This window comes from Pygocentrus nattereri, chromosome 5, assembly GCF_015220715.1.
Source record: "Pygocentrus nattereri isolate fPygNat1 chromosome 5, fPygNat1.pri, whole genome shotgun sequence".
Taxonomy (NCBI): Eukaryota; Metazoa; Chordata; class Actinopteri; order Characiformes; family Serrasalmidae; genus Pygocentrus; species Pygocentrus nattereri.
In genome coordinates this window covers 29,877,628-29,903,419 of record NC_051215.1, presented here as the reverse complement: position 1 = coordinate 29,903,419, position 25,792 = coordinate 29,877,628, and the positions used below count along the sequence as shown (strand labels likewise).

The window sequence follows — 25,792 nt, the reverse complement described above, 5'->3', positions numbered from 1 at the left end:
ACTGGAAGCCCAGATAACCAAACTGGGAAGAAACAAATAATTGGACAAGACCATTAAAAAATGAAGTGTTGAAGGAAAAAGAGGAAGAGGGCGACCAAGAACAAGATGGATGGGTACAATCAGAGGATTCATAAACCAATCATTAGGAAGCCTAAAGAGCCAAACAGAAGACAGGATATTCTAGAGAAACACTATCTGTATTGTTGCAAGGAGTCAGAAACAACTTCATGGCACTTAACAACAACAACAACAACAACAATAACTACTACTACTACTACCCCAATTCCAATGAAATTGGGATGTTGTGAAAAACCTAAATAAAAACAATATGATGATTTGCAAATCCTTTACAACCTATATTCAATTGAATACACTACAAAGACGAGATATTTAGTGTTCAAATGGATGAACTTTATTGGTTTTTGCAAATATTCACTCATTTTGAATTTGATGCCTGCAACACGTTCCAAAGAAGTTGGGACAGGGGCATGTTTACCACTGTGTTACATCACCTTTCCTTTTAATAACACTCAATAAGCGTTTGGGAACTGAGGACACTAATTGTTGAAGCTTTGAAGGTGGAATTCTTTCTCATTCTTGCTTGATGTACAACTTCAGTTGCTCAACAGTCCGGGGTCTCCGTTGTCGTATTTTGTGTTTCATAACGCGCCGCACATTTTCAATGGGAGACAGGTCTGGACTGCAGGCAGGCCAGTCTAGTACCTGCACTCTTTTACTACGAAGCCACGCTTTTGGTACATGTGCTGAATGTGGCTTGGCATTGTCTTGCTGAAATAAGCTGTGACGTCCCTGAAAAAGACGTTGCTTGGATGGCAGCATATGTTGCTCCAAAACCTGTATGTACCTTTCAGCATTAATGGTGCCTTCACAGATGTGCAAGTTACCCATGCCATGGGCACTAACACACCCCCACACCATCAGAGATGCTGGCTTTTGAACTTTGCGCTGATAAAAATCCGGACAGTCCTTTTCCTCTTTGGCCCAGAGGACACGATGTCCATGATTTCCAAAAACAATCTGAAATGTGGACTCGTCAGACAACAGGACACTTTTCCACTTTGCGTCAGTCCATCTCAGATGAGCTCGGGCCCAGAGAAGCCGGCGGCGTTTCTGGGTGTTGTTGATATATGGCTTCCCTTTACCTTGCACTTGTAGATGGAGCGATGAACTGTGTTCACTGACAGTGGTTTTCTGAAGTGTTCCTGAGCCCATGTGGTAATATCCGTTACAGAATGATGTTGGTTTTTAATGCAGCGCCGCCTGAGGGATCGAAGGTCAGAGGCATACAATGTTGGTTTTCTGCCTTGCCGCTTACTTGCAGAGATTTCTCCAGATTCTCTGAATCTTTTGATGATATTATGGACTGTAGATGATGAAATCCCTAAATTCCTTGCGATTACATGTTGAGAAATGTTGGTCTTAAACTGTTGGACTGTTTGCTCTTACAGTTGTTCACAAAGTGGTGAACTTCGCCCCATCCTCACTTGTGAACGACTGAGCCTTTCAGGGATGCTCCCTTTATACCCAATCATGACACTCACCTGTTTCCAATTAACCTGTTCACCTGTGGAATGTTACAGACAGGTGTTTTTTGAGCATTCCTCAACTTTCCCACTCTTTTGTTGCCCCTGTCCCAACTTCTTTGGAACTTGTTGCAGGCATCAAATTCAAAATTAGTGAATATTTGCAAAAAACAAAGTTTCTGTTTGAACATTTAAATTTCTTGTCTTTGTAGTGTATTCAAATGAATATAGGTTCAAAAGGATTTGCAAATCATTGTATTATGTTTTTATTTGTTTTACACAACGTCCCATACTTCATTGGAATTGGGGTTCTACTACTACTACTACTATTATGTAGATAAATGAGTTTGTTTACATCTGAAGGATTTAATTTTTGGTGGAATTCCTCATTAATTGTCACAGAATACAATACACTTAGTACACATAGGGGCAGTATGGTCTATTACATTTCATTGCATCATAAAATCTACAGGCGCACAGTCACAAACATGCCAGTCATTCATGCCATCTAGAAACAAAAGTAATTTGATGCAGAAACTTTTAGCTAATGATGTATCAGTGTCTGTAAACGTTGACACAAATCGGAAATAGATAAATGATGGAAGTTTTGCTGGAATCGAGAAAACGGACGTGAGAAATGAAAAATTAAAATGGCCAGTAAATGAAGAGAGAACGCTTTTTTTGTTGTATTCATTCATTCTTTAGATGTAACGTGTCTTTTTCTGTTTGATTTGTTGAGCTTTCTTATGATAGTACAAGAATTTCAGTCACAAAATGAGTGTAACAGTAATAGGAACAATGATGAATTTTCTAAATTTCTGTGATATTTGAATGTCTTACTGAAACAGGGATGTAATTGTTGATTAAACAAGTGATTTAAGATCTACTCATTAGATTAATCAATTATGGAAGTAATTGTTAGTTTCAGCCCCAAAACTATTTCTAAAATCAATTGATCTTCTTACTGGTATCCAATTAATTCACTAATCTAGCCAGTATACTTTCTGCTGCTCACTGACATCCATCTGTCTGACAAGTAGCTTCTATTTTCTATGGTAGCATGAAACAATAGATGCTATGTCGCTTCGTGTATTGTACAATCTGTCTAAATGAGTGTGTGTTTCATAAGTAAATTATACAGCACTTCTGTGTTTAAATAACCAATGTGCCAACTTTTTCCACAATCTGTAATCAATCACTTACTGACTTTATCAACTAATTATCGCAGCTCTACAGTCTACGGTCAACATGGTTATCTACGTTTGCTTGTATCACAGTAGCTATAAACCATAGGGCTTGCAGCAAGTTTCGTAGCGTAAAGAAACTGTCTGTGTGTATGTGTGAGGTCAGGTGCGCATGGATGCTCTTGGGTTGGTGTGTGAGAGCCATCGCAGCACAGAAACCCTTTCCACAGAAGAAATGGAACTGATCCGGCACTTCCTGCTCAGCAACCTGAACAGCCAGTCCCCTGGAGTCAGACAGCAGACGGTCAGCCTGCTCAAAAAGGTCTGAAATGCATGTTCATCTCTTTACTTTTCATAATAACATTTTAAGTAGTGTTCTACACTCACTATGATTGGTTGCTGATATTAAAGTGTTCTGATTGGCTCATGTGCTGTGTGTGCTGTGATGGCAGTTGCTGTGTAGGGTGAAAGACAGCGCTCAGTCCTTTCGGAGGAGACTCGCCCAGGAGAGAGACCAGCAACAAAGGGAGAGAGACCAGTTAGTCCTCAACACGTATAAGGTGCAGTTTCTCCTTTATAGGAGACCGGCATACATGGATAGCTTTTGGCCTTCAATCTTTTTCATATCTGTTCCTCTGGGTGCTGCTCTCCTCTTTAAACTTTTGTTCAGGCTCTGGATGACTCATGTCGTCAAGTGATTAGCAAGGCTATTACTTAGTGGAATGAAATTCGTCAAGGCCTGTTTAAAATAATATTATGAAGGGCCTGCTGGCAAAGAAATAGTTTGGGGAAATACTGACCTAAGCTGCAGGCAAAGCCAGAAAAGCTTTGTAGCATGGTGAAAGAGCTCTAGATTAGAGTGCCACTGAGGGATGGAGTGATGGAGAGCAGGCAGGAGGAGGAAGACATGCTTAGATAATGGAGGAAGGAGAGTTCTGTTTTTCTGTGGGAGTTTTCTGTAGGTCACATTCTTGGGTGGGGTGTTTCTGGACGCTCAGCTTTCTCTGATTTAATTCATTTCTCAATTATTTGAGCACGTAAGTGCGACATTTAATCATCGTAATTATATGTTGGAATGGGATTACAAACTACATGTACTGGCTTATTAGGTTCATTCTGATTATTTGTTGGAACATTTCTCCAATAATTCATCTAGGAGCATTGAGAGGAAAATCTTTTGAGACCAATTATGTGCATGTATGTGTATTCTCAGGAGTTCCTTTGCTGGTTCTGTGAGAGACTGTTCCAGGTGCTGCAGCCTGGAGCCTCTTTCTCCAGTTGTCTGCTGACTCTGCAGTTGCTTGGACTCGTGGCTGATCACTTTTCTTTCAGCATGGGTAACTACATAGCCTTCATTAGCCTGACTTGAAAACACTTCCCATACCACCAGTGTGAAGTCCCCCTCGACATTTCAGTGGCTCCTTATTGGCTCCCTCGCCATATCACTGATGCCAGCTTCAGTGGTAGCAAAGTGTTTAATTTAACAATATTGTTTTAATGAAAATGCTTTTTCGTAGTTTGTCAATGCAGTCTTCCACATATTGAAATCTTTCACATGTCCTATTTTGTCTTTGGTTTCGCCCTTTCCATCAGTCTTCAAGGTCAAGTTTTCAGATTTACAAATATGGTGCCGTGACGTTTTTCAAAGGTATCCGGAGCATAATTAATCACTAGTCCCTGAAAGACCATCTGGGTGAACTGATTTGCCACAGCAGCATCCTTGAAGCAGGCCAGTGCTGCATATCTAGGTGGTTAAGAATTTTGTAGATAGAAGCTCCCTCATTTTTCCGTAATGGACAGCATAATATTTAAATAAGTTTATTTTCAGGAACTGCCAGAATTTTGATTTTGAGACATTTAGGGGATTCAAGAGGTTAATCAAGGGGTCCTGGATCCCTCAGGATCCGCTGTATTTCCCACTTTGCATACCACTCAGTTTTCTTTTTCTTCAATTATGTAATAGTGAGTATATTCCTTACAAATATCCTGGGAACTACATAGAACAGACCTGGGCATTGTACGCAAGATCGTTGGTAAATTAGAAGTGAAAAGTAAATGTGTAACAACGACACCTATTTCACTGTGATAGGTGCACGAACTACAATGCTTTTATTTTTAAGGCAACCCTTTTGTTTTCATTTTTTTTTTTTTTATATGCGTCTGCACGGTCAGTGTGCTTCACTCAAATGTGTCAGCAAATGTGTTGCACAGCTTTCAAGATAGCTCTTAGCCCTTAAATATGTCGGCTAACTAAAAAAAAAAAAGAAAGATTGATGCTGAATGTAGAGTTTTTAACAAGACATGGACTTCTAAATATTTATTTACGGAAGTCAAATGTAAAGCTGTGTACTTGGATTGTGGAGAACAGATAGCTGTGTTTAAGGATTACAGTTTGAATCGCCATTACGAGAGAAAACCCGCAGAGAAATACAAGAACTTGACTGATGCAGAGAATGCATGGGCATCTGAAAATTTGCTAGCGAAACTGCAAAGGCAGCAAGGATTTTTTACAAAGCTCCACTCATCGAGGGATGCAGCAGTCAGGACCAGCTTAGTAATATCACACAAAATTGCAAGAAACAGTAAGCTAATTAAGTTAAAGTGATGCTGGTCTTTGAAAAACGTGCTATATTATGTCATGTTGTGATGCTAGTTTTTTTAAACCATGCAAAATGGTAAAATTTTCTAAACTGAACCATCACAAATTTATAATCCTCCACATTTTGATTGTATTATTGTAATGTTTCATTTACTGTGTTGTGTGTGTGTGTGTGTGTGTGTGTATGTGTATATATATATGGCCATTTTAGGGGCTAAAAAAAGAATATTAAAGCAAAGAAAAAAAAATCCACTCAAAACAACTTAGGTTTGTTGAGCGTTTTTTAAGCATAGAATCTTGGGTTCATTATCGTTATTAATGAATATCAGCTGATGCCTTATTACTCTGAAATATATAGAAGATATTGTGAAATTGAATGTTATCTAGATCACGTTTAGTTAGCACGGAGTGTCTGACGAAATTAGGTTCTCAATGATGGATTTCCATCGACTATGCAGTGTTCTCAAGGACAATTTGAGTCTGGAAAAATGCGTCTTTAATCAATCACTTAGCCTGATAAAACTATCCTGACTCTTCCAAGCTTTCATTGTTTTGCTTAATGGATTTGATAGATTTGTTGTGTTCAGTTGACAGCAAAAACAAGTGAATAGGCAGTGTAAAATGTTGAAGTGGAAAACTTAACGAGCAGGAAACCTCTGGAAGTTCATGTTTTTGCTGGAGGAATTCAAGACTGAATCTGTGGAGCAGACCAAAGTGAAAACTCACAGGATTAAAGATGGTTTGTGCCAGACTACTAATAATTCATAGTCTTTACCTCTCTGTTTATCAGACTCTGAGGGCTTTGCTCTGGGAGAGTGTGTGACTGTTCCGCATGCTCAGGCTGTTCTCTACTGCTTGGCCAGCAACTTCCTGGAGGTGAAACAGCTGGCCTGCACCCTGCTGCAGAAACTGCCTCCTGCAACAGTGGGCTTACAGGTTGGTCTGAGATGAAGCATGAGTTAGATATTTGAGCCAGATAATTGCAATGGGGCAAATAGTGATTGAAAGCTAGTGCTGAAAGCTTGATATTATTCTTACTCCCACCTAATGTTTTTTGTTACTTTTTCTTGGAAGAACTATGCATTAAAATGTGTTTCCTGCCCCTTGGTCAGGAGCCGGAGAGGCTGCGGTCAGTCCTTCAAGCTGCTCTGGACCTCAGCACCAGCACCAAGCCTTTCGACAGTGTCACGGCTGCCCACCTGCTCAATCTACTTCTGCACCAAGAGGGTCTCCAGCAGGCCCTGCTTCACTGTGCCCAAGAACAAAGCATCACTTTACAGCTCCCAGCACAAATCCAGCCACAGGCTTCTGAGGTCACTGTCCTGGAGAAGAATAGACTGGCAGGTATGACCTAGGTCTAATATCTAATGGAGATTTTGCTGACCAATATTGTAATTTAAGTTGTGGTTATTTTCTATAAATTATGCTCCAGGCCTGTATTTGTAGTCTACATATGAAACATTTAGCAAGCATAATTAGAAACATTTATAATTATTATTTTATATACAATAGTTATTTATAGTGTTTAAGTTAATATTAAAGAGTACTTTAATATTCTGAACTACAGTGTGTCCCCTGCAATAAAATTATATGCCATCCAGCGCAGAGGCTGTAACTGGTAAACGTTGGCTTCGTGCCATTTATTTTTTTATGTGGACCGAAGTGAAGTTCTGTATTATATGATCTGTTATCAATTTAAAGATACACTCTTAATCCTGGCACAGATCCAGCAGTAGGCTTTAATAACAATTTCCTGATCTTTTAAGGAAACACAGTTTTTTCTGCAATCTGATATATTACCAGGCTATATATATATTAGAGTTTGCTTTATTGACATTGGTTATGCAATAAAGAATATGAAATTCAAGCGTAGTGTTTTTTGTCATTTCATCAGTGATCAAAACCAGAAAGAGGTCGGCATTCAAGATGTTCACAGACATAAGCAATCAGACAGCAAGAATCAAATGGAAATCTCCAAGCCCTAATAATCAAAAGCATTTAGCAGCATTTGCACATGAATTCTTCATATCAGTGAACTCCTAATCACACAGTTGGACTTCTTGAATCCTCAAAACTTCTGAATGTGCATTCAAGTTTTGGATGATGGTTGACCTCTTACTTTAGACATTTGAGTGACTTTAGTTATGTGTAAACTCAATGACTAAATGGGTTTTGTGTGTAAAGGTTCATGGCCTGTGGTCGGCGCGGAGTTGAGTGTTTCTGATCAATCATATTTCCAGTGATCCTGTTCCTGATGGCGTGTCTGAAGGCTGAGGTTGCATTGGCTGAGATGTCTCTACTGCAGGCTGCTGCCTCCTGTCCTTTATATGGGAGAGCCCACTGTATTACTGCAGCCCTGCAGCAGCTTAGTACTGGGTATAGTAACACAATCGCTCATGCAGACACCCAAAATAAACAAAAAAACATTGTTTTTGATATTTCCTAAACTAACTGCATGTGTGTAGGTCTCTCCAGCTGCTAGCTGAATGGAGGAATGTAGTGACGGACCTCATTGCGCTGTGCTATAGGATGTCTGATGTGGTGTCACCAGTTGTCCAGAGCTCCTCCCCAGAGGGTCTTATACCCATGGATACGGATTCTGGTAGGCACTTCTGATACACTCACTTAATGTGGCTACTAGGCCTGCTACAGTCAACTTTGCTGACAGTTAAGTGCTAAAGAACTACCATTTAATGGTTGAATTGTCCTTTTTATTATTTTTATGGTTCTCAACTGACTATGACCACAGCTTGAGCTCAAATAAACATTACTCACCGCTGTGCTTTAAAGGTGTTATAGCATCAAGTCAGGTGTTTTATTGTTTTTGTGAGACCTGTGGCATGTCACAATAAATGTTTTCTGCATTTTCTTTTCTTTTTTACATTTATTTTCTTCAGACCAACTGATGAAAACGCACCCAGTTCATATTTAGTTTATAGTGAAGTAAACATGTGGTTGTGAAAACTAACAGCTGTGGAAAATAATTGCAGTCAGCTAAAATAATTGATCAAACAATTATGTAATGCAAAAATGTTGATACCTCTGGTCAAATTATTTTTTATTGATTTTTCCAGGTGAACATACACACCTCTTCATATTCTTATGCACGGTTACGTTTTTTTTTTTTCTTTTCTTTTTTTTGCTGAGTTTAGCATGTTGTGGAGAGGGGGATGAATAAAAAATAAATTAATAAAATTTGCAAAAATGCAAAAAAAATACATTTTTGTATTTCATGTTTTATAATAAAAATCCATAGAGTGTGTTCTCTGTAAAATTGCTACTAGGTGTGTGAATGTGTATAGTGGGGAAAAAAGTATTTAGTCAGTCACCAATTGTGCAAGTTATCCCACTTAAAAAGATGAGAGAGGCCTGTAATTGACATCATAGGTAGACCTCAACTATGAGAGACAAAATGAGGGGAAAAAAAATCAGAAAATCACATTGTCTGATTTTTAAAGAATTTATTTGCAAATAATGGTGGAAAATAAGTATTTGGTCAATAACAAAAGTTCATCTCAATACTTTGTTATATCCTTTGTTGGCAATGACAGAGGTCAAATGTTTTCTGTAAGTCTTTTCAAGGTTGGCACACACCGTTGCTGGTATGTTGGCCCATTCCTCCATGCAGATCTCCTCTAGAGCAGTGGTGTTTTGGGGCTGTCGGCGGGCAACACGGACTTTCAAATCCCTCCAAAGGTTTTCTATGGGGTTGAGATCTGAAGACTGGCTAGGCCACTCCAGGACCTTGAAATGCTTCTTACGAAGCCACTCCTTTGTTGCCCTGGCAGTGTGCTTGGGATCATTGTCATGCTGAAAGACCCAGCCACATTTCATCTTCAATGCCCTTGCTGATGAAAGGAGGTTTGCACTCAAAATCTCACAATACATTCTTTCATGTACACGGACCAGTCGTCCTGGTCCTTTTGCAGAGAAACAGCCCCAAAGCATGATGTTGCCACCCCCATGCTTCACAGTTGGTATGGTGTTCTTTGGATGCAACTCATTCACTCTCCTCCAAACACGACGAGTTGTGTTTGTACCAAACAGTTCTACTTTGGTTTCATCTGAACATATGACATTCCAATACTCTTCCGGAACATCCAAATGCTCTCTAGCAAACTTCAGACGCGCCCATATATGTACTGGCTTAAGCAGGGGGACACGTCTGGTGCTGGAAGATCTGAGTCCCTGGCGGCGTAGTGCGTTACTGACAGTAGCCTTTGTAACGTTGGTCCCAGCTTTCTGCAGGTTATTCACTAGGTCCCCCTGTGTGGTTCTGGGATTTCTGCTCACCGTTCTTGTGATCATTTTGACCCCACGGGCTGAGATCTTGCGTGGAGCCACTGATCGAGGGAGATTAGCATTGGTCTTGTAGGTCTTCTGTTTTCTGATTATTGCTCCCACTGTAGATTTCTTCACACCAAGCTGCTTGCCTATTGCAGATTCAGTCTTCCCAGCCTGGTGCAGGTCTACAATCTTGTTTCTGGTGTCATTCCACAGCTCTTTGGTCTTCATTATAGTGGAGTTTGGAGTGTGACTGTTTGAGGTTGTGGGCAGGTGTCTTTTATACAGATAACAAGGTCAAACAGGTGCCATTAATACAGGTAATGAGTGGAGGACAGAGGAGCCTCTTAAAGAAGAAGTTACAGGTCTGTGACAGCCAGAAATCTTGCTTGTTTGTAGGTGACCAAATACTTATTTTCTACCATTATTTGCAAATAAATTCTTTAAAAATCAGAAAATGTGATTTTCTGATTTTTTTTTTTTTTTCTCATTTTGTCTCTTATAGTTGAGGTCTACCTATGATGTCAATTACAGGCCTCTCTCATCTTTTTAAGTGGGAGAACTTGCACAATTGGTGATTGACTAAATACTTTTTCCCCCACTGTATGTCTGTCTGTCTGCCCTCTGATGGACTGACGACCTGTTCAGGGTGTATCCTGCTTTCTGATCAATGACCTCTGTAGAGGATGTGTTAACTTTACTTTTTACTGATAAAATGAGCAAAATTAAATTTGACTGGAGATTTTCAAACTTTTGCATATGACTAATTACATTTACATTTACATATGGCATTTTGTTGACGCTCTTATCCAGGTCGACTTACAATTAGATCATTTTACACAGGAAGGCAAAGGTGGTGTTAGGAGTCTTGCCCAAGGACTCTTATTGGTATAGTGTAGGGTACTTGCCCTGTTGGGGGATTGAACCCCAGTCTACAGCATAGAAAGCAAAGGTGTTAACCACTGCACTAACCAACCACCAACTAATTGTCACAGGTCTAGTGACTACTGTATTACATGGTTTTGTTTCACTACCACTTTAGCTTATATGATTGTTTTTATAATAATTGTGCATACAATGTATGTTCTGTGCTTTCCTGCGACAGAAACATCTGCTGGCCTTCAGCGGATCCTCCGCGAGATCCAGCCTCGTGACACCAATGACTTCTTCACCAGTGCCCGAGAACTGGATGCAACCTCTGAGGAGCAGAAACTCACCTTTCAGACCAATAGCACTGGTAAAAACAAGCATCTATCAAAAATAACTGTCTTGTCTGCCTCAGTGATCTTATACTCCTCTGTCATACCATGTTCTACTGTTTGTCCTCAAACACTAAAGTCCAGTCATTAATCTAAGCAAAGACCAGTCACAGTTCTCATGCATCTAAAATTGGTGACTACACAAATCTCACTCTAATTTTAGATCTGATTCTTAGTCTGGTTGGCTTTTGTCTGCACATTTTGGGGCAGTCATTGTTGACAGACATTTAAAACTGAGGGACAATTATAGCCATTTTATTTACTATCCACAATGACCATTGAACCTACATGTGTCTTCTGAATTTTGTGTGTAATGTCAAGAACAGTAAAAAAGTGGTGATTTCCAAAAAATATGTATTTGCTTTGCAGCTCCCTGCGTGTAACTCTCTGCCATGAATGGATTTTAAACTATTTAAACTCGTTCAAAACTATTATTAAACTTAATGTTTCTGTGAGACTTAAGAGTCAATTAGTTGTCAGCTCTTTGAATGTCTGGTTCTGATCCACCACTGTGAACAGTTCTGACTTGTAAAGTTTACTGTAGAATGCATTTCAAATTAAACCACCCTGAGTTACTTGTTACACCTTTAGTATTTAATTGTGCAGAAATTGTATTTACATTAATGCAGAAATGTTGAAAACTTTAATATTGCAGGCTGGTTCTGTACATGTAGTATTTGATTTGTCCATTAGAGGTCAGTATTTTGTCACACCATAAGCCACTTCTGGTTCTGAGTCTTGCAGATTTAAAGTCATAGTTTGGGGTAGGATTTGAGAGTATGAAATGGTTTATTGCTTTACTGTTTGTATGTGTGTTGTGCAGGGCTGGGTGGTGAGGCCTATCGGGTCACTGCTCAGATGGTGCTGGTCTGCTGCTGGAGGAGTATGAAAGAAGTGTCCATGCTCCTGGGGGAGCTGTGTCAGAGCATGCCTCTACACACACCAGCCCACATAGGTCTCATCACTGAGGAGCAGGTCAGCACACACAAACAAGCACTCGCATCACTTCAATGGTGAGAGAAATGCGGTGTTGGATCCTTCCCAAAGTTTGAGTCATCGTTATGTAATTATATGACATACAGTGTATTGGAGAACAGTACCTCATACCTCAACTAAAGAAATTTTCCAGTAATCTGATCTTTTCGAGGTTGTTGAGTGAAATGGAGCTGCCTGTTAATGGCATATCCAGAGTTCAGGTTAAGCAAAATGACCGTCTCTGGAGAAACAATGAAAGGCTTGTCAGAAAAAGTTCAAATGTTCCAAAATTGAACCTGCTAACTTGGCAGTATTATGACACATAAACATATACATTCTGCTTAAAGGATGTATGGAATCATTTGTCATATATATTTTATGGTTATATATAATATAATATTATATATATAAAATCTCAAATTGTTCACTTAGGAAGCAACACTGATTGACAATCAATTTCACATGCTGTTGAGCAAATGGAATAGACAACAGGTGGAAATTATTGGCAATTAGTAAGACACACTCAATAAAGGAGTGGTTCTGCAGGTGGGGACCACAGACCACTTCTCAGTACCTTTCTGCTTTCTGGCTGATGTTTTGGTCAGTTTTGAATGTTGGTGGTGCTTTTACACTCGTGGTAGCATGAGACGGACTCTACAACCCACACAAGTGGCTCAGGTAGTGCAGCTCATCCAGGATGGCACATCAATGCGAGCTGTGGCAAGAAGGTTTGCTGTGTCCAGAGGCCGGAGGCGCTACCAGGAGATAGGCCAGTACACCAGGAGACATGGAGGAGGCTGTAGGAGGGCAACAACCCAGCAGCAGGACCGCTACCTCCGCCTTTATGCAAGGAGGAACAGGAGGAGCACTGCCAGAGCCCTGCAAAATGACCTCCAGCAGGCCACAAATGTGCATGTGTCTGCATAAATGGTTAGAAACCAACTCCGTGAGGATGGTATGAGGGCCCGACATCCACAGATGGGGGTTGTGCTCACAGCCCAACACCGTGCAGGACGCTTGGCATTTGCCAGAGAACACCAGGATTGGCAAATTCACCACAGGTTCACACTGATCACATGTGACAGACGTGACAGAGTCTGGAGACGCCGTGGAGAGCGATCTGCTGCCTGCAACATCCTTCAGCATGACCGGTTTGGCAGTGGGTCAGTAATGGTGTGGGGTGGCATTTCCTTGGAGGGCCGCACAGCCCTCCATGTGCTCGCCAGAGGTAGCCTGACTGCCATTAGGTACCGAGATGAGATCCTCAGACCCCTTGTGATACCATATGCTGGTGCGGTTGGCCCTTGGTTCCTCCTAATGCATTTCACAGAAGTTTGATTTCCTTGGAGTTATATTGTGTTCTTTAAGTGTTCCCTATATTTTTTTAAGCTATATATATGTGTGTGTGTGTGTGTATGTATGTATGTATGTGTGTGTGTGTGTGTATATAAATATATAAATATATATATATATATATATATATATATATATATATATATATATATATATATATATATATATATATATATATATATATGTGTGTGTGTTTGTGTGTTTGTGTGTGTGTGTGTGTGTGTGTGTGTATATATCAACTTAGTCAAAATAAATGTAAAAATTATAACTAGACACTAAAAGATGTGTTTAGGTTATTTCAGGTTTTCTAGCATACTGTAAATATCTGTTTTACAAAAATTGTCACATTTGAAATATGAGGCATTGTGGATGTTAATGTTGTGTTCTGTGTATTCTAAGTACCATTCAGATTTTTTTTTAAATGTTTAATTCTGGTCATCATTCTGGTCTACTATGTTTTGCAACTTACTTGATTTCTACTTGTTATTTGAAACATACTAAATTGCCCAGGACTGTCATATTAATCATTTTGTACATATATCTGCCATCAGACTGATTTAATTCCAATTGTTTGAACCATAATTCTAAACTCTTGAGCAGTGGTGCATATGCAGATACATGCTCCTAGGATTTCTAAATCTCAGCTTCATATTGATTGATTGGGATAGATCTTAGACCAGGGCTCATATTTCTCAAGGGTCTGAGTGAAAACACTGATCTAACTTAAGATCTCATGCATCCATGCCATTCTACTGTGTTATATCAGAAGCGTAAACGAATCCCAGATCGACGAGTTTGGCTGATATGGGCCCAGTACTCCTCTGTTAATGAAATTGTGCCATTAAGTTGTAAAAGACATCAGAACTCTCACTCTGAGAAGTTTGATAAATGGAGACCCTGAGGGCAAATACCAGCCGTCAGCATGTAGAGAGGTGTGTTTACCGTCTGAGGCGGCGTAGTCGTGTGACCTCATGCTGCGCCCACCTTCAATTAGCATCCGCCCTCGTTAGTGCAGGGCTTTTATTTGAACCTACCCTGCTGTTTAATGGCCTTGACTACCTGCCTGCTCCCGCATTTTTTCCAAATGGTTGCTCCTGCTGCCAGAGGCCAGCCACTTCTTACGCATGCCATATTTATCAGGTCTTATGCCTGCGACAGTGGCAGACCCCATCAGTCGTCACTGTTGCACTGCCAGAACTATGCTCTCCATCTGTAGCACATACTGATGCACATAGACACGTGCCCCATGTGTGAGGACATACTCTAGTGCATGTTTGGCCTCTCCAGAATGGCCCTGATGTTCACTCTGTGTGAGCGCATGTGTTTATGTTCGTAGTTGATCACTGAAGGAAGCAGAAGGTGAGTGGGCGGGGAAATTCCATTTCTTAATCTTCCTTTCAATTGGCAACCTACAGATGCGTTATTTTTAGTTTTGTAGATTTTGTTACATTGAGGTTTTCTATACACAAATGAAAGTGCACTTTCCGTAAGGGCTCTTTGTTCAGAATATCTCAATGCAAGACTCTGCTTTTACTCTTAAGTACTTTCCACAGACTGTTCAAACTAGCTCTTAAAGGGGCATTCCACTTATTTTTCAGAAGTGCTGCGTAGTTCAGTTCTAGATATGTAAACCTATCAAGAACTGAATTCTGCCTTAAATTGTGATGCAATAACTCTCTACCATAAATGGAGTTTAAAATATGTTTTCGGCTAAAACTACAAATTTTTGTCTCAAAACTTTTGTCGTTTAACAATGTCTCAGGCATCAGACAAGACTATTCATAACCATTTCATGTGAAAACTTCATATGAAGTAGCTTTTAGAGGCTTTGAATGCTTCGAACATCTGGTTCCCGTCCCCTCCATTGAGAACAATTCTCTAGAAGGTTTCTCTAGAACTCTCATCAATCCATGTTAAATGACTTTGTGTATACCTTAACAATTTAATAATGCAAATTTAGAAAAATCAGTTGAATTTACTTTCAAATTGATCCACTTCTTGTGAACTGTGTGGCACTTCCTTGTCAAGCTACTTAAACTCTGCTTTAGTCTTAGTTCAGATGAGAGTGACGGGTGAAGGAGTTACTGATGCTGTCTGTTCGTCTGGTCCAAGGTTCACACAATTGCTTCATGCAGGCCACTGAGATTCGGCCTCTTGGTTTTTCGCTTGAATGTCATCCTTTCCTTTATTATTTTTGACAGATAGCTTGAGTTTCCATTTCTTTTCTCCCTGATTCACAGATCTTTGGCGCGTAAAACAGGGTGAAGCAAGTCATCGGGACTGTTACCCGATATTTGTGTGTATGTTTATGGTTTACAGTGAGAATTAGGAGCGGCTTACTGCCATCTATGGTGTGTACTTCAATATAACATTGGTAATACTTGTGTTGTAATAGACCACTTAGACTTGGCAGATGACCTCATGGCTTCAGCAGATGGAGTGGAATTATTCAGTGATGTCACCACTGTGGTTACCGAAGTATTTCTATGTGTTACGTAAAGGTTGATCTAATGATGTCGGGTGAATCCAAATGGCTCAAGTTTTTGTGTGTGTGCGGTGGTGATGGCTGAACTCTACGCCGTCTCGTACCGCTGATGTGTTTCGCCAGGCCACCCTTCTTTGAAAGGTCAATAAAGTGTGGCGTGTTTATGACAGTGAAGGTCCTCTTCGGGAGATTGTGTGTGTGTGTGTGTGTGTGTGTGTGTGTGTGTGTGTGTGTGTGTGTGTGTGTGTGTGTGTGTGCCGTCAGTCTACCGCGTCCTGTTATGGTCCGCCGTCGCTGCAGCAACGCAGCAGATGTTTTCGTGCCGCCGAGACGCCATGGCAACTGCAAACACAGTCACATTAGTTAGTCACATCGTGACGGTGTATAATTCCTCGTTTTTTATTGCCCTTGCTGGACACAGAAGGACAGCATAAACTAACCCTCTACTCCACCAGTTGGGGATTCTTTTCCACCATCTTGGGTCCATGAGGGATGGTGTGTTGGACAGTTTTGACAAACCCTTTGCCTTGTCTTCCTTCCGTGCTTTGAGTAGACCACCATGGACGAAGCTTTTGCTAACCAGGCTTCTTTATGCTTATCTTTCTTGGATGCTTTGCATGTTTACATTTGAGCTGAGACAAAGCTGAGGCTTTGTTGAAGACTGAGTCTCCCTCATTCCAGCTTTGACAAAAACTCAGGGTGGTGAACTAAACTAGGGTGCGCTCATGGGCTTTCAAACTATTAACTGACTTTGATGTGTGCTGCTCTGCTTAGGAGTAGTTGGCTTCGTTAATTTTGGCTGCCACTGGTAGCTTTGCAAGCACGCAACTGATGTGACTAAAGATGGATGCTCAGTTCCTGGAAGTACAGGGCCACAGGGCTTGGTTGCATCTCTAAACTGAAAGCTCTGGCATTGACTCACTGACCCCATCCAACCTCAGACCAAACCTCAACCTACAAATAATCTCAGCAAAGCCACTCCTATGTTGCCAACTGTATATGTTTGTCCATGATTTGTTTTTGACCCATTGTTGAGGTGACTTGACAGTTTTGCCTTTAAGTCTTTGTGAGGCTTGCGGGTTTTGCGTGAAGCTTGGGATATGTTTGTGTATATGTCTCTCGATTTGACATTGATTTATGTTCTGGCTGTACTTGCTCCCTTCAAGAGTTTGGAGATAGTAGACTCCATGGCTCTTGCATTTCCCCCCTTCTCTCAATCTCTATTTAGCTAGCGTTGCATAATCCCCTTAGGCCTGAGTCAATGGAATCAAAACAGCGAGCAAACAACAGCATTAGCTGCTCAAGCGCTAAGTCTCTTAGCGGCGGGTCGCAGAGGAAAAGCCGCTATTTAGGTCACTGACCCCGACCGTGTAATTAGCCAGCTGCGGAAAAAGTTGGGAAATTTCTCTGCGCACGTGGAGAGAAGGAGGGGGGAAAAGAAAGAAAAGCAGCAGGACCGGCAAACAGGAAGCGTCAGACTAAATAAAGTCCCATTGGAGCTGAAGTGCTTTAACGGTTGTTTGGAGCACGACATAAATAGCCTTTCCAGAGTCGACTCAGACCATAGGTTTTAACCACGATCTGCCTGCCTGTCTGTGGGGAGGGGCTTCCCTCCAGCCTGATTCATATGAGGTGGGCCAGGTCCTGGTGCATGCCTCTACCACATTTTGCTAACATATAAACCTGTATCAGACTCTTCCCACCAATAAACATGGTCCAATTTGTGCAAATGCAATTGGTTTGTTGAAATGCCTGAGATCGGTCTGGGATGTGTTCCCTCTTTTTCTTTCCCAGTGAAAGGAGAAGAGAGTGATTTCTGAACTGCCACTTTGACAAAAAGCTGGCCCCTTTTCTGTGCATAAATCAACTTCTGTACTCCAAAACTTCTGTTCCCCAAAGCACTGGAATCATTTATTGCTTCTACAGCTTCACCTCTGGGTGTCTCTTAACGAGCCGTTTGGAGTTAGACTTATTTGAACTCATCTCTTGCCTAGTTAATTTCGGTGGGGCCTGAATGAAGCTTATGAGATATGTGGCACTGTTTTTTCTGTTGATTTGTCTCATAGTTCAGGCTTTGATACTGAAACAGTGATGTATTGGTTTTGGCATTACACATGGTTGAATTCTGTTCTTTCAACAGAAATTTGCATTTCATTTGTCACCCCTTTTTTCTTTCTCTCTCCTAGATGGAAGGCGTAGGTCAGTACTTCCAGGAGCAGCTGCTTCAGTCACGGCACAGGGGGGCTTTTGAACTGGCCTACGTGGGCTTTGTGAGGCTGACAGACACGCTGTGCAGGTGAGACTCATGGCTGCATTATGCAAGCGTGCAGACAAGATATCTGAGGTTGACTGATGACTACCAAAGATAACCTGCCTTTCCCTTCCTCCCATTACAGTAATGATTAACCTACAGGCTTCAGTAAGAGGCTGTACTAATCGCAGAGGCCTCTCTCTGTTTCAGCTAGCTCAATAAGGAATGCTTCAGCAGATCTCATGATGTTGTCTTTGGCAGCTGCATGCATACCTGAATCGTTCAAGCTCTCCCCAGTGCACGCTCTCAGCAGCAAGCCTGGGAGGTTGAGCCAGCCACGGAGTAGCCGCTCTCCCAGAGATCAGGAAGTTTGAAAAGTGTCCACATCTGGAGAGCTGAGCTTTAATGGCCGATGGAATGTGGCTCTGTGTGAAGGTTAAGGAAATGAGCTTTCTCGCTGCTGCTAATGTGACACGAATGGGACACTTGGGTGGTTCCCTTCCCCTCTGGGGAGGAGCATATCGCTAACGCCTTGTCATTTCAAGTTTTTTCAGATATTTTCCTTTTGTCCACCCATTATTCCTTTATTTTCTTTATTGTTGGTTGTGTGGGTTTCTAAATGATTCTTGGCTTCAATGTACAGTACTGGGGAAAAAACTTTTCCATTGGTCTAGAATCTTTACACAATATAGAGGTTCTCTAAACATTTAAAAAGGTTTTTCGCACATCTCGTTTGAAGGATTCTTAAGAGAACCAAGTTTGGTTCGTTTATGACGCTGCCTGATTAGCCAGTATAGGTTTTCTTTCTGTTGCCTTGTTCACGGTTGGCATGAACACCTGTCCCAAGTGACCTGATTGTAAATGATCAGTAACTGCATGTGGTCAGATTTTGCAGCTGGAGAAAGGCACCCATTTTTTAGGTCAGTCTGACATAAATGTGCCACGAGTCCTTGTTATTGTAAATGTACTGGCTGTTGCAAACACTTAAATTGTGTAGATTGCTAATATGACCCCTAAAAAAATTGGAGCAGAGACCAAAAAACGCTTTGATCTCTAGTGTGAGGTGTTGTGATGGCACAGATGATTGAGGCGGTCCTATGACAATCCTAGTGAAATATCGAAATGCTTTAAGTGTTCCCACTATAAATGTTTTCTGTTTTTATGCGTTTCTGACCATCACCTTTGGCGGTTTGATTGATTGGATCAGAACTCCAAGGCCCACTCGGTCCTCTTGACACCTGTATATATTGCTGTCCACTTAGGCCTGTCATGATCATGACATTTTAGTTGAGGATTGTCATTAATAATTGCAATTAGCAATCTTGTCTTCGTGTTCATTGCATAAAACTAAAATTAAAAGTCTAAACTGGCCAAATTGGCTGATTAGCTATTCCTTGCAGTCAATTCTTAGTAGTAACTGATAATAAAAACAGATTAGTTTAAAAAAAAATACAGCTGCATTTTAAACGTGTTTTTGCACCAGACGTTAGCGTTTTTGTTTCCTCAGGATGTGAGTGTCTTATTAAAACATTTTCTTGTTTCCTGTCATTGTATTTGTAGTTTGGGGATGAATGGACCAATACAGATGGTTCACAAGGATATAGAAATATTGGTACATAACTTCCATTGCGAAATAAGAAGTTTTTTTTTCTTCTGTGTAAAACTGTATAACTGTATAAAATAGCTGTGATCCATTGTAATAATAGTGAGCAGCTCAAATAATTCTGATTAAGCAAATCTGTAAAAATTGTGACAGGCCTGTCCAGTCATGATCAAATCATCCAGGACACATGTTAAGGCCAAGCATAAACAAGACCCTAAGAAGGTGTAGCTAGTCCTGTTTCCTGGGAGGCTAAAAGTTGTGCAAAGGTTTTTACTTGCACATGCCAAATGAGCAGACATACACAAACACAGCCTCTAGTGGGGGGGGGGTGATCACGCAGTCAGGGGGTGTAATCCCAGAGTGAGAGGTGTGTGTGTGTGTGCTTGGCGTGGCGTCTGGTATGCTGCATGGCCTGCGTGTTTGCAGCAGAGGGGTTAGCTGGGCTGGCGACTGCGAGGTGTTGCTGGCTGTGTGTGCAGAGTGAGCACGTCCGTGTGTGAACGCACACGCCGACTGACGTGCCCCAAGTGGCTTATGAGGTGTTGATTGTAGGGTGTTTAACTGCTGCTTTTTGAAGGTTGCTTTTGTGTTCCGGGTGGTATGTTCCAGAGTGAGGGGGGTGTGTGTGTGTGTGTGTGTGTGTGTGTCTGTCCATGTCTAAGTGTATGTGTGTGCTTGGTGGTTTGCGTGTACTGGGTGGATTGTTTGATCTGGACTGTTTGGTTCAGTGCTCCTTGTATAACAGCAGTACTTTTTCATAACAGGAGGCCTGCATTCCTCACTGCTGTCTCTGCCTGTGCAGAGGCCATTCACACACGCTTGGGCAGCTGTGGGGTGCGGGTGTAGGAGTGTGTCTCATTGAATTCAAGAGAATGATTTCATGCATTTATATTTTTAAGGGCCGTTATCATTGAAAAACCTATTTTATGTTGCCTTTTTAAATAAGAGTTGGGACTTTGTTTGTCTGAAGGTTTCAAACTCACCGTTCTCTTCCGTCCATACAGTCTATGTACTGAAACTCCAATTCAATGGTGAAGACTTGTTTGTGGTCCAAGTGAAACAAATTCAGCAATGCTGTTTTCCAAATGGTCAGGACATCTTAAGGAAATGTTTGAAGATTGGGCTTCCTAACGGGTCCAACCAGAGCAGAAGAAAATTTGCATGAATCAGTTTGAAAGGCACAGTTGTTGTGAAATCAAAATAAATTGTTTTTATACAATAAAACCACACGTTATTATAAGTCAACTGAAAATTAGTCTTACATAGTTTAAACCTTTTTATAATTAAGCTGAACAGTAAAGTAACACCCCTGTTAAGTTACGAGTTTTTATATCTTTTTTTTTTTTATTTTAAACATAGACAGGGCTTTGTAAATGTGTCAACATTAGTGTCATGTCAAGCAAATGTGCCTTTTCTGTCAAAAGGTAAAACATTGCAAAGATGAAAAAGATAAAAATACTGTTTTTACTCAGTAGAAGATGGAGCTTCTATTTTGAGTCATGAAATTCCCCAAAGCTTTCATATTTTTCTGTCATAATTAAAATGCATCCCACTGCTCAGAAAATACTGCAAGCCAACATTCGGACTATACACACACCGTTGTGCTCATGTGCATATTGCTAAATGGTCTTTAGTGAATGAAAACACCTTCAAACAGTCAAGATGGCCCAGCACTACTGTCAAGATGAAGATTTGACCCATCTGCCTGTTTTTGAATGATTAGTGACATGCAGAACTGTGTTGTGACTAACTAAACTTCTGATTGGTATAGAGACTAAGTAACAAGCCTTAGGATTGATGTGGAGGTCTTGCTCGCAACAACAGTTGCCACTGTGTTAAGTCTTCAACAGTAAATAAATGACAGTACATAACAATGCATGCTTGTATAACCTGAGCAATATAAAAAAACAGTGATTCACCATCAAACTGTAAACGCTATGAGTAAATTGAGAATTGTGTTTTGCACCTTCCAGCAAACTCAGGATCTCTGTGCCAAAACAAAAATTAAAGCATGTCTCCATGTCAAATGTTTCCAAAGTTATTAAACAAAATATGGGACATGTCTTTTCATGTTGCCGGAAACAAAGCCTGCAGAGGATTAATATGAAATACAAGAAAGCGAAATATGAGTCTAATAAACTACGTAAATGAATGCAGTCGTGTACAACATCCTTGCATGTTTTGTTGGTTATTTAATTGACCGTAAGTTTAGTCTTCTATAGGAAACTGTTTTAATATATAGATGATGTTGCTTCTGCTTGGCATCTGTGCCTGCCGCACCTCCTCCAGTGCACTTAGAGTCAGCTGCAGGGTCATCAGCTGGTGCCACCGTTCATGGCTGTTTCAACCCCAGACCAGTACATCTCGTGGTGGGGGGGGCAGTGGCTTTGTGGGGATGTCTCTTCGCCACCCCCTGCAGCTGCCGTCATTGGGGCGTTGGACCCCAACTCATATCCCTCCTCCATAGCCAGAGCCAGTAGCTTGCCTTCTCTGCCTCCTCAGCCAGTTCCTTGATGGACTTCTTCAGGCTTGTCCCTGTCGTCCCAGTGGTACAGAGAAGCTGGATTGTGGATTTCCCCACAAAGCCCCTACAACCGACTTCCACTGGGTGGATGGTCGCGATCCAGCCTCTCTCTCTGCACTCATCTGCCAGATCAGAATACTTGAGCCGCTTGTGCTCGTATGCCACTGACTTTCCCTCCTCCCATGGTACAGTAAGCTTGATGATGAGAACCTTCTTGGCAGCTGTGGACAACATCACAACATCCAGTCTTAAAGTTGTCTGTGTGATCTCGGTTGGGAAGACAAGCTGAGTGCTCAGGTCGGCCTGCATTTCCTGTTTTTTTTCCAGGAGTAAGCAGACACGTGTTTCCCCACCACTTGTGCGCTCCATGTCCTGGTCTGACAAATGGGATGTTTGGACTAGGGGTGTACCATATCGTATTGTTCGCGATAATACCGGTATAACTTTCTAAACAATAAAAAAAATCCATATTGTGATAACCGCAATATTCTGATTTGTTGATGTAATGACATCACGCGCATGGCGTATGTTCATTGCACGAGTCATTTTGGAACAGAAAGAAGTATAGCGCAAAGCAGCTCTGTGGTGGAGTTTCTCCCAAAAAGGGGAGCAACTTTCAGTAGTGTGGAGGTGGTTTGGTAACTTTTTAATATGGAATTTTCTTTCAGTATTTATTGCACAATTTCCTTTTACTTGGATATTTGCAGTTACTGTTTATTCTTATTTTTGTTTTACATATTGGTGAAAAATAAAGTGGATGGTGTCATAACTTTTTCACTGACCACATCTTATTTCTGTACTATTTTTTTCATTATATTAAAGGAACCAAATGAACAGTAATTGTAGATGTAAAAGGGAATTACACTGACTTTTCTAAATATATGCATAATTAAATGGTTCACAAAGTAATTCAGAGTGGTTTGATCTGAAAAGCTGCTTTCTAGAGAAACCTGGAGAATCAAAATTGTCCACAGTGGTGGTGATGGGAACCAGACATCTGAAGAGTTTAATGCTTCTAAAATCTACCTTACAAAACATTTACATGAACTGGCATTGATTTACAATAGATTTGTGAAAGCATTTAGCATAAAATGTATAAAAAAAAAATTCATTCATAATGGAGAGGTACATGCAGGGCTAAATAATCAAGCAAAGTACTCCCCAAAATGTGTATTTTCAGATTCACCACTATTTGACCATCATTATCACTACAAATAAAACAGAAAACTTGTTGGCTCACTGATCATCTTGGAAGGTAAATAAAATGGCTATATTAGTGTTGTAGACATCATGACCCCAGGCTTCTGTCAGCACCACTGTAAAGAAATAAGTAAATCAGTGTAAGTCAGTACGTTTCTGTCCAAAGACCCGACTCACTTCAGACCACTCTGAATTTATATTATTAAATTACATGTCTGTAATTTAATTACACAGGAAAACTTGCGGAATTTCCTTTTAAAATATATAGAAGTGTTCTCTGTAGAGGATTCGTGCTTATTTTTACTAAAAGAACAAGACATGACCAGGTGGGCCCAAAGTATTGCGTACACATGTATAAAGATGTAGACGAAGGCCTCAAATCATTTTCTTGCTTTACGTGGCCTGGAATAACCTCAACACATCCATACCTGGTCCACACCTCGCATCACAGAGGAAGTGCCAGTAATGGCACTATTGCGCTTGCATTGCTCAGTCACCTTCATGTCCCGTGCTTTGTAGGGCATGAACCTCTGTCTAACTGTCGTGCTATTATGTCTGAATGCGGCTTAGCGCCCCAGCACGCGGGATTAAACTCTTAGGCTATGGACAACAATAGGCCCGGTGTCTGTAGACGTCTGTGAGTTGTAATTGTTTGAGGGTGTGCATGTGTCACTGGCGTAAAGGGTTTTACTTCGTATTGCTGGACCTTACTTTGCAGAGGATTTTACTTGATCTTACTTGTCTATCCATGGCTGCAATACCTCTGAGATTAAAGTTCTTGAGGGAACACCTTTGGATCCACTTTGATGTTCTGTGTATTTCTTCTTTGGGGGGAAAGAGTGGGTTTTGTAAGCTTCAACTGGTACAGCAGTGGTTAAATTGCTTAACTTTTGGTTTTCCTGTTACACTTGAAACAAACAACCATTAGCAGGTCTGATTAACTTTGTTCCCACTTTGTGTGTCTGCTAGGAGCGGCAGTGCCACTCTGCAGCAGCTACCAGCTCAGTGGTTAAAGGAGGTTCTGGAGGAGGTTAAATGCAGTGACCCTTCTTCTAAACTGTGTGCCACCCGCCGCAGCGCTGGAATCCCCTTCTACATCCAGGTTAGGATGATGCCAAGAGAAAACTCCGAAGCAGCTCAGCGGGGGAAAGAAAGAATAAATCTGATTCATGTAATAGTAGTAAACACATGTGGCCTAAAGATAACATAAGAAATAAGCAGCTAGCTGAGTGTTATACTGCATTTAGCTTGTTGGTCTTGAATAGTCTAACACACATTTCACACAGGTGAGAAGTGATATTTAAAATTTTTTTTGAAAGAAAAGAAATTGTCAGTCATATCATTGCACTGTCATACCAGTGCTTTATTATGGTTAATACCACCTTTATTAGAGAAATAAAATGTGCTTTGCCATAAGGTAGTATTCTTTTCAAAAACTTTATATCCAAAATTGTTACAAACGGATATGTAGCATTTTGGAATTCAAGTCTTTATATGAAAAAGGATAGATTTGCGTTGAGGCATAGCAACCTCTGGTTCCTATCCCTACCATCATTGTAAAGAAGACTAGTTAAGTACCTGTACAGTAAGCACATCAAACAACTAAATAACTTTTGTTTACATCTCAACAGTTGACTTATGCAGAACACGATGAAAGCCTGTGAAATGCCCTTTTGGCTGAATAAAAACAAAAGGACATTGGACTAAAATTCCTGCCAATTAAAAAAAAAAAAAGGTGTACCTTGATATTTAGGACTCAAGTGTAAAATCAACACTATGCATATGATATGATTACAATAGCAGATAATTCACGTACATTCTCCAAAGACACATCCTTTGAATCCTCTTTCAACACGCTCACACTTATCAGATTCATCTGTTTTGGGAAGACATCTGAATGTCCTAAAAACAACCCATGATACGGAATGTTCTTCTGCATGTTGAATGCTGTTACACATTTCTACCAGAGATATTTCCAAATCCCCAAATCTTGGGGCATTTTCACACGTGGGCCGTTTAAGTGTCTGAAGTCATGTTTTTCCGTGCATATGTGAACATGCCAAACAAACTCAAACTCATCTAAATGGCCCCAGAAACAAACTGAAGTGGTCCGTTAGTAGTTCGTTTTGTGCGTTGCGAAAACAAAACGGCCTCAGTCTGCTTTTGCTTTACTTTACTTTATGGTGAAGAGCTCGAGGGTCACCATACACACACAGCTACAGTCTTCCGGCACTTCAGTGGGTAAAAACAAACCACCAAGGATCATTTATAAGGTTCTACTCAGAAGAAAGCCTGTCTGTGATCTATGACAAGACAGCAGCCTGACATTTTAAAGCGATAAGATGTGAGAGCCCATGTGATTTTACCTTGTTAGTAAAAACTGATGCTAGGCATGCGGACAACACAGACTTTCAAGCTGCTTTCACACTGAACACTTGAATGAATGAAAATTCACAGCTGCTCTTTCAAATACACTATTTAATTGCAGACACGAATTTTCGGCAGGTGGAGCTCAGTGATGAGCCCAGCAA

At 40.8% G+C, this 25,792-nt stretch overlaps 1 protein-coding gene across 2 annotated transcripts in view; it reads left to right on the top strand.

The window, feature by feature from the left end:
* thada (THADA armadillo repeat containing) overlaps window positions 1-25,792 on the top strand; it is a 130,097-nt gene that overhangs the window by 13,035 nt on the left and 91,270 nt on the right. For both annotated transcript variants that reach the window (XM_017690616.1, XM_017690614.1), the window contains exons 13-23: window positions 2,895-3,050; window positions 3,181-3,288; window positions 3,942-4,065; window positions 6,118-6,263; window positions 6,440-6,671; window positions 7,568-7,703; window positions 7,793-7,929; window positions 10,717-10,848; window positions 11,694-11,845; window positions 17,870-17,979; window positions 24,231-24,363. In XM_017690616.1, coding sequence (XP_017546105.1) covers window positions 2,895-3,050; window positions 3,181-3,288; window positions 3,942-4,065; window positions 6,118-6,263; window positions 6,440-6,671; window positions 7,568-7,703; window positions 7,793-7,929; window positions 10,717-10,848; window positions 11,694-11,845; window positions 17,870-17,979; window positions 24,231-24,363 — 1,566 coding nt within the window. The remainder of the gene's footprint in view (window positions 1-2,894; window positions 3,051-3,180; window positions 3,289-3,941; window positions 4,066-6,117; window positions 6,264-6,439; window positions 6,672-7,567; window positions 7,704-7,792; window positions 7,930-10,716; window positions 10,849-11,693; window positions 11,846-17,869; window positions 17,980-24,230; window positions 24,364-25,792) is intronic.